At 60.4% G+C, this 8,614-nt stretch overlaps 4 protein-coding genes across 4 annotated transcripts; 1 reads left to right on the top strand and 3 right to left on the bottom strand.

The window, feature by feature from the left end:
• Positions 1 to 916: 916 nt before the first annotated feature.
• Positions 917 to 2,645, bottom strand: PAN0_096c6696 (lipid binding protein; the record flags this gene model as incomplete). Its single annotated transcript, XM_014797878.1, has 3 exons — positions 917 to 1,447; positions 1,523 to 1,704; positions 1,808 to 2,645. The coding sequence occupies 3 exons, from the start codon at positions 2,643 to 2,645 to the stop codon at positions 917 to 919; spliced, it is 1,551 nt and encodes a 516-aa protein (XP_014653364.1).
• A 332-nt stretch (positions 2,646 to 2,977) lies between these two features.
• Positions 2,978 to 3,655, top strand: PAN0_096d6695 (mitochondrial fission 1 protein; the record flags this gene model as incomplete). The annotated part of the gene is made up of 4 exons (XM_014797877.1): positions 2,978 to 3,167; positions 3,243 to 3,344; positions 3,412 to 3,489; positions 3,567 to 3,655. 4 exons carry the CDS (start codon positions 2,978 to 2,980, stop codon positions 3,653 to 3,655), a joined length of 459 nt encoding a protein of 152 aa, XP_014653363.1.
• Positions 3,656 to 3,831: 176 nt separating this feature from the next.
• PAN0_096c6694 (uncharacterized protein) lies at positions 3,832 to 5,679 on the bottom strand (the record flags this gene model as incomplete). The annotated part of the gene is made up of 1 exon (XM_014797876.1): positions 3,832 to 5,679. One exon carries the CDS (start codon positions 5,677 to 5,679, stop codon positions 3,832 to 3,834), a length of 1,848 nt encoding a protein of 615 aa, XP_014653362.1.
• A 959-nt stretch (positions 5,680 to 6,638) lies between these two features.
• PAN0_096c6693 (cell cycle regulatory protein) lies at positions 6,639 to 8,564 on the bottom strand (the record flags this gene model as incomplete). The annotated part of the gene is made up of 1 exon (XM_014797875.1): positions 6,639 to 8,564. The coding sequence occupies one exon, from the start codon at positions 8,562 to 8,564 to the stop codon at positions 6,639 to 6,641; it is 1,926 nt and encodes a 641-aa protein (XP_014653361.1).
• Positions 8,565 to 8,614: the final 50 nt, after the last annotated feature.

The following is an 8,614-nucleotide window of genomic DNA, read 5'->3' as shown; positions in this document are numbered from 1 at the left end:
CTCTCTCTCTCTCTCCCTCTCTCTCTCTCTCCCTCTCTCTCTCCCTCTCTCTCTCTTCCTCTGCCTCCCTCCTCTCTTTCCCTTTCCCTCTCCCCGACTGTGATTCGGTTCCGGTTTCGTTCTTTTTCGCCTCTTGTGTCCATAGCGAAAAAGAATAAAGAAGTGTTTTTGCCTCGTTTTTAGACGGTCAAAGAGGCTGGATTGGATGGATTGTGTTTGCCCGATGGGAGGGGTTGTGTCAGCCGGAAGCAAGGCGCACGCAGCACGCTACACGGTGCGTTTCTGTGTGGGCATGAGGCGTTGTGAAGGAGTGCTCGCTGGCCTTGCTGTTCTCGAGTAGCCTGGGCAAGGCGTGGTGCGGGGATGCACGCCGCGCCGAGGTATTTTTGTGGACGATGCTTTGTGTAGCATCAAAGTTGGCCACTTGTCGAAACAAGAATGGCATAGTTGAGCTTGGTTGAGCTTGGTTACATTGGACGTCTCTGGCGTCCGCACGGCGCACGTGCATTTCGTTGACGTTGTCCTGTCGCTGCCACTCGTACCCGAGCTCCGACGGACCGACTTTTGGCAAAGGTGTCTCTCGGATCCCAGCCTGCGCTGTGTAGGTCGGTAAGCGCATCTTGGACAGAATGCAAAACCCCCCCGGTGCAGCATCAAGATTCACCCAAGTTGCACACTTGCTCGTTTTTTTTCGTAATGCCCACAGTCAGCATGCACAGAGACCGATAGACTCTTACTCCAATCGCCGTGTGTGCAGTCCGCACACCAATCCTGCACAAGCCTCACCGGGTCTTCTTTTCCCTTCCTGTCTACACACACACGCCACCCTCTCTTGCCCTGCCTTCTCAAACGTCCCAGAATTCCACCTTACGCACTGCTCTCCACTCGAGTTTGGCCAGTCAAAAAGGGGGCTGGATTACGCCACACGAATGCGTTCTAGCTGCGGAATGAGCGCATCGAAAATCCCCACAAGCTCTTGGTACAGCTCGATCTGTCCATCGGCATGCGTGGCGAGCACCTCCTTCAACTCGAGCTGCTTGGCCTGGTGGAAAATGTGGTGTTCGCGCAGCACCTGTGCATTGAACGCATGACTAGTGTCATGTGCGCTCGTCACGGCATCTCCCAACTCGCCAATCTTGCCATCCAACCTCTGCATCCTCCCCACCCTCGTGCGCTCTTCATCCACACCCCTGAGATGATCCACCTTATCCTTGATGTACCCACTAATTCCCGCACCGCGAACACCTCCGTGTCCGTGTCCGGCTCCGTATGGTGAGGAGAGCGACGCGAGTCGATCGCGCTCAGAAACCACCCCGGACAGGTAGTCGGTAAGCTCTTCAAAGTCCACCTGCTTGGTGTCGCGCAGTTTGAGCACCGACTTGTGCGCACGTGCGTACGCGAGCATCGCCTGCATCTGCGACAACATCGAATCCGTCGATTTCGCAGACTACACAAAACAACCCCCAAAAACATCAGCTTCGGTCAATCCTCTAAACAAAAGGCAAGGGCGAAAAAAACTTACAGTCGCACGCTCGAGTCGAGCCACCTCGAGCATGGCCGCTGCGAATTTGTTGAGCGGCTCGGTGATGCCGCTCTCGAGGTAGCCGAGTCCTTCGATGCTGGTGGCCAGATCCTCGTAGTCGGTCGAGAGGTCTTCGAGCGCAGTGCCGAGTTGCGGGGCATAGAGGTCGCCAAAGGGCAGGGCTGAAGAGGGTCAGCGGTGCGGCTTGGGGGCGTCAGATGAGCTCAAATGGCGACACATTCATCGCACCATGGCGCGGTCGACGGAGACGCGACAGATACTCACCAGCTATACGGTTGCGGTTGCGCGACAGCACGCGCTCGGTGCCCGCCAGACCTTCCTCGAGCTTGTCGATGCTCTCGCGGATCTCCTCGAATCGCTGGTCGGGTTTGCGCACCTTGCTGAAGGCGTTGAGAAAGTGGTCGCTGATGCTATCCAACAAACCTGGTGGGCCGGCATTTTCGACGTGCGAGCCCGAGACGAGCGCCGAGGTGCCCGAAGCGGCGCTGTTTGCGCTATGCGACGAGTTGTGCGCATGCATATCCACATGCCACTCGGAGCTCTCCAGAAAACTGCGCAGGAGCTGGCTGCGCTGCAGCGTAGGATGGCGACAGATGCGCTCGAGGAAGAGCTGCAGCTCCTGCGTGCGCCTCTCAATGAACTCGGTGCTGAAGCGGTCGCCCGTCAGATACTCGAGCCGATGCTTGTCCGGCAGCGGCGCCACGACGCACGCGGGGAAGTCGCGCTTGAGTCCCTCGCGCAGAAAGGTGAAGTCGTTGAAGCGCCGGCGTGTGGCCATGTAGGTGCGCGAAAAGTGCGCCAGGTTGGTCTCGGCGCGGATGCCGTAGCTGATGAAGGCGTCCTTTTGGCCCTCGAGCTCCTTGCGCGGCTCGAGCACCTGTACCATCAGGTAGCCCGCCCAGGTGAGTTCGGAAGGGTCGTCCGAGGCGAACGGATCGCGCGCAAGGCCACCGGCGGCAGCGGACGAGGCGGAGGTTGTAGACGGACCGGCAGCAGCGTTGGTGGATGAGCTGGGCATGGTGGAGAAGACGGGCTGCGATCCGGTGGCAGCGTCGCGGTTCTCCCACGTGACCGAGGTGAAGGTGTCTTCCTCGGCGTCCATGTTGGCGGGGGTGATGTGGAGAGGGATGATGGAGGTGCTCCTGAGCGCGCTGCTGAGTTTTGGATTGGGCTGATGCGATGCGCTCACCAACTGCACCGCTCCATCCACCCATTGCGCACGGATCGCTGCCACACTCTAGTCGATACAGCGTCGGTCTAACATCATCAAGATCGGCTCAGCCGCGGCTGGCTCTGCACAGCCAAATTCGCAGCTCAGCCCGCCCGCTGCGCTCCACATTCAAGCGAAGCTCGCCTTGAGCCTCCTCGGGAGCCTTTGCCACCCCTCACAGCCTTCCTCTTGTTTGCACCACACACCCAACGCCTCGCGCAAACATGTCGCTTCCCTACGCTGCCGACGCCGAGACGTCGCTGTCGCCCTCCGAACTGCACGTGCTCAAGTCGCAGTACGAGACCGAACTCGCTGCTGGGCACGTCACCACGCAGACCAAGTTCAACTACGCCTGGGGGCTCGTCAAGAGCAAGCAGCGCGCAGACATGAGCATGGGCGTCGGGCTTTTGACAGGTACGTCCTCCCCTCTCCCTCACTTTCACTGTGGGTTGAGACTGAACTCTTTGTTGCTTTTGGGCGTACGCGCAGAAATCTACCGCTCGGATCCACCACGAAGGCGCGAGTGCCTCTACTACCTCTCGCTCGGCCACTACAAGATGGGCAACTACGACGAGGCGCGCCGCTTCAACAGTAAGTCTCGCCACGCAACCCCTCAATCACATTTCATACTTGCTCATCTCCCCCTTGGATTATGCAGCGCTGCTACTCGAACGCGAGCCGGGCAATCTCCAGGCACAGAGCCTCAACCAGCTCATCGAAAAGGGCGTCGCTCGAGGTAAGTTTCAGTCCCCACTTTCGCGCTCGATTCACGCACTGACTCTTCGACCGCTCTTTGCGCGTAACCGAGTGCAGAGGGCTACCTGGGCATGGCGCTGATTGGGGGTGCGGCAGCAGTGGCCAGTATTGCCGTTGCCGGCCTCATGCGTCGCGGACGCCGCTGATCCTCTCTTCACAGCTTTGTACATTATTCATCTCGATCCGCGCACCTACACACACTTGCCAAATGCCTGGAAACGCACGCACGGGGGAAATCTGTGATCGCGCATGTGCGGTGTGGGGAGGTAGGAGGCCTGCCGTGAGGCGGATTTACGGCCATCAATCTACCAATACGGACGCACTAGGAGCGCCACTGGACGGCAGGGACGGGCGGGATCTTTTGGGATCCCGTCGAGTGGCGGCGGTTCTCGTTGACGTGGACGACGACGGAGCGACGGCTGCGTTTGCTGCTCTTCGAGTTGGTGCGCGACACCATGGCTTCCGTCTCGATCATGCGCGACTTGACCTGCGCACCCTCGGCTGTCTTTGTCGCATTGACGGTGGTGGTAGTTGGGCGTGGGACAGGTGCAGTTGGTGCCACGCTTTGCGCCGTGCTGGTTTCGGGTGCGGCGCTGTTCGACTCGCCCGAGTTGACCTTGGTCACCTGCGAAGCGCGCGTCATCCTTCCATCTTCCGCCGCTTCGATGGGCTTTACAGTCGCGCCTGTCCCAAACGAGAATGCCTGGGTTGCCGTCTTGGCTTCGTTGGATGCCTCTGCCGTATTTCTCTTGGGCGCACTGAATCCCGTATCCAGCTTGGCGCCCTGCGCCACACGGTAGAACCCTTTCTCGCCCTCGGGCCGCTTGCGCTTCCTCCTGCGTGGCGGTAGTTCGTACGGCGAGTTGCTGAACGGCAGTTTCTCCGGCCCAATGATCGGGGGTTCCGCAAACGCATGCATGTAAAACCAGTTCTCCGGATACCTCCTCCCGCCAACATTGTTGATGATCAGTGCCCACCCGATCACGATGAGCGAACCGATCACCACGATGGGTACGAGCCACCAGTCCAACCGGTGTGTTTCCGGATTGGTCATTGCCAACAGTGCAATCGCTGCACCGGGTGGATGCGTGAAGCCCAAAATCTGCATGGCAAACACAGCCACGCTGACGGATGTAGCTGCAGCGGCCCAGTCGACACCATAGACGCCCGTGACACTGTAGCTCGTGCCTTGAAAAGCCTTTTGGAGCGCTACCCCAATGACGGCCGAGATGGTGTTACCGAGCAGGATATTTTTTGGCTGTGCCAGGGGCGTACGGTAGGCAAAGAACGTCACCACCGCCTCGGTTGCAAACGCGGCAATGACGAGCGGCGCATCGTGCGCACGGTGGAACGGCGAGCGCGAAACCAGACTCAGCAACGCAATCACCACCCACGCCGCAATGAGCGAATGGACGGAATTGACCACCTTGGCCCCGACCTGCTCGCGGTACATCTGCACCAGCTGGATCTCGCCCGTGTCCGGATCGCGGTAGCGTGCAATCTGGCCCGTCTCCCCCGACGGCTCCAATCCAAAGCTGAGAATGCGCCCGCAGATGTAGTGAAACCGACGAAAGCCAGGATCGCTGGGTTTGCGGCGTCGTTCTGCCGGAGTATGCGGGTGCGACAGCGGTCGGTAGCCGATGAAATGGCTGAGTGGATACAGTGCTGCCAGCCACGGATGCGCCTCGTCGTCGTGATCGTCCTCTGCATCCTTATCCGATCCACGTACGGGCGGCTTGGGTTTGGCGCCTTCCGACGAGGGCGTGTAGAGGTGCGAGCTCGCTTTGTGCGCCGTACTGTCGGTGCTCGGCGAACCTTGCTGTGCCCGTGGCGGTACAGTCGTCTCGATCTTCGCTTGCCCTCGCGCCGAGTTGCTACGCAAGACACGCTTGGTAGAGCGCACCGCCTTCATCTCTGTCTCGGGCACCTGCGCTGCCGCGGCTGGTGGTGCTGCAGCGCCATCCTCGGCCGAAGCGCGCGATCCATCGCTCGAGATGATCTCGATAAACCGCCCTTCGTGCGACTTTTCCTGCGGCTGTGGCGCGGTTGTTGTGGGTGCCGCCTCGGTAGGGAAGCCCTGCGAGAGCGGTGATATGGGTGTGGCCTCCTCGGGAATCGTGGTGGGTGCGTGGCTCGATACCTCGTCCGCACTACCCTCCTCGAGCCGCATGTCGCCGGGATCTAGGGATTCTACGTCTTAACGTCGGGGAACGCCTCTAGAGCCTCATTGACCTTGTCGATGCAATCGCAGCTCTATAGACGGAGTGTGTAGAGCTTCGTGGATGTGGGATTGAGAGAACGCCGAGAGCGATGGATCTCGGCCACTTGGGGCGGAGCGGGTATGACAGGACAGGGTCTGCAGCCTCCATCTCCACCGCCAAGGGCAGCAAAGTGCCACTTCGATCGAGTCGCCGGGATCGTGTGCGGGCAAGCCGCTGATGCTGTCCCCGCCCTCTGCGAGATAGATTTGAGCCGGCACTGCAGCCGAAGCTGCCGATTATCGTAGTTGGCCCTTTTGCCGAGACTTTTTTGACGGCGCAACTTAGCTGCCAAAAGCCTCACCGAAAGTCTCGACTGGAAAAATTGCTAGACAGCTTGCCTCACTCTTTTTTGCCATCGACGCAGAGACATCCAGCCTTCCATGCCGACGAGGGATTATGGACAGTGGTGCGCTTGCGACGTCGACAGGCTCATTGCTGTATTGGCAACTGTCTCAAAAGCATCGCGTTGCTTCGTCATCTTGCTTTTCAGCCGGGCCTTTTTGGGGTCAAGAGCGTCTTTTCTCGATTTCAATGGAATTTCCCTTCCCACTTGCGTCGCGCCATGCCATCCACACAGGCTTACGCAGACAGCACCCCTCGCGCTGTCGCATGACCGCCTCGTGCATCCACCAACTTGCACTTCCCACCCAATCCATTTCGAGCCCCTCCCTTCATCTGGTCCGAACGCATTCGCCCTGCCCAAGCAGCCGCTGAGTCAAGTCCGTAGCTCTCCACACCTTCTCTTCTGCCTCACAACAGACTGGCACGGCAAGTGATGAGGAATATGCGATCGATAGGCGTTGGTATATAGAGCAAAAGTAGTGTACACTGAGGTTAGACGAAAGCACTAAGAAGTGCGCTGTGGATTTCAGCGCAGCTTGGCAAAAGGATTAAAGGCATTGGCCTCGCGACGCTTGTCGAGCTGGGTGCGGTGCGACGTGTTGAGGTCCCAGAAGCGCAGCGTCTCGTCACCTGCGCCCGTGACGATGGTGTCGCCCGTAGGGCTCATGGAGAGATAGAGCACCCGCATCGTGTGGCCCGTGAGCGTGGCAATCTGCTGCATCGAAGGATACTTCCACACCTGGATCTGGTTCTGGATCGCACCACCCGAGTAGCCGTGCGTGCTGATCAGCTCGTTGGCCGTCTTGCTCCACATCAGATTGCACACCTGGCTACCCGTATCCACCTCGTTGAGCATCTGGCCCGTACTCGCGTTCCAGAACCGGATCTTCATGTCCACCGTACCTCCGCCCGACGCAAGGATGCCCTGCTGGTGCGGATTCCACGCGATCGCCTTGACCGCCGCCGTATGCTCCGTGAACCGATGCAGCGGCGTCTCGTTGAGCGTATCCCACACGATCAGCCGATTGTCGTTGCCACCGCTCGCCAGCTGGTTCGTCTCGGTGTTCCATTTTAGGCCGCACACCTCCTGGCGGTGCGCGCGCAGCGTTCGGATGTGCTGATCGGGCGCACGCACGTCGCGATGCTGGATCACGCGGTCGCGCGACCCCGACGTGAGGATCACCTCGTTCCATGCCAACGCACCTACCCGCTGCGTGTGCCCGCGCATGGTGCGCAGCAGCTTCTGCTTCTCCACGTCCCAGATCTGCACCAGCCCCTTTTGCGTGCCGATCGCAAGATGATTGCCCGAATTCGCCCAATTGAGTCCCGTCACCACGTCGTTGCTGTACTCCTTGAGATCGCACAGCTTGGTCACCGACGAGTTGTCCGCCGACCACAGATACACGCACGTGCCCAGCCCAACGCCCAGCACGTTCTTGCTCGACCAATCCACGAGGTTGAGGTAGAAGTCGTTGGCGAGGTCCGGCGCGTCGAGCACCTTGTAAGGCACCTTGCTCAGCACGCGCGGCGGCTTTCGCGGACTGAGCAGCAGGCTGCGGCTCTCCGCCTTGACCGGCGACAGGCTGTACGCCCGATGGTTGGGCGAGTCGAGCGTCTCGAGCGAGTGCGAGGCCAGTCCACCGAAAAGCCCACCGGTGCGTGGCGCAGCGCCACCGAGCTCGTCGTCGGCGATGCCAAAGTCCACCACCCGGCCCATGCCGGACCCGCTGCGGCCGGGCGTGCGGCTGCGCGAGGGACTGTAGCTGAAAAGGTTTCGCTTGGTCGGCGTTGCTGGCGAGTTGAGGCCGGTGTGACTCGAATGGCGTGTTGCTGAAGAGCCGCCGCTGGTATGCACCGACGACGACGAGCTGGATGCAAAGTTGGTGAAGGCACTTGCGCGATTGCCTCGGCTGGGCGACGTGCTCAGCCCTGCATCCGCTCCGAACAGCTCGGACGATAGCAGCGACGAGAAGGCCTGGTTGGCCTCCTCGCGTTGTGCGTCGGTGTCGATGGCGACCTTGCGCTTGTGTCGGTGCGGAGTGGGTGGATCGTCGCCGATGAGCTGGTAGGCGGTGTGCAGGTCGGTTCCGTCGCGCTGTGGGATGTATCGATCGACGATGCTGCCGGCGAGGTGCTTCTTGCTTGGTGATGACGGCTTCATGCTAGATGACGCCGACAATGACGAGCGCGACGATTCCCCGCGCAAGACGCCCGACAGGTCGGTGAGGCTGGATGATCGGTTTGTACTCGATCGTTTCGCCGCCGCAGCCCTGGATGAGCCGGGTATTGAGATGGGGGATGTGGAGAAGCTCGCGCTTGACCCGGCGAGCAGACGGTCGGTTGTGGCGCCGAGCAGGCTATCGGTGGTTCGGCTCTCGCGCTTCGAGGACGAGGGCGTGGATCCGCCGGAGGATTGGCTACGCAGCCGCCGACCGAACTCGGTGTTGTACATGGCGGGACACGGACCGGTCGGACGATGCCGGCGCGCTTTCCTGACGGGGG

This window comes from Moesziomyces antarcticus (genome assembly GCF_000747765.1).
Source record: "Moesziomyces antarcticus DNA, scaffold: scaffold_v10096, strain JCM 10317, whole genome shotgun sequence".
Classification (NCBI taxonomy): Eukaryota; Fungi; Basidiomycota; class Ustilaginomycetes; order Ustilaginales; family Ustilaginaceae; genus Moesziomyces; species Moesziomyces antarcticus.
Note: the sequence above shows the minus strand (reverse complement) of the source record. Positions and strands in the feature narration are given on the sequence as shown.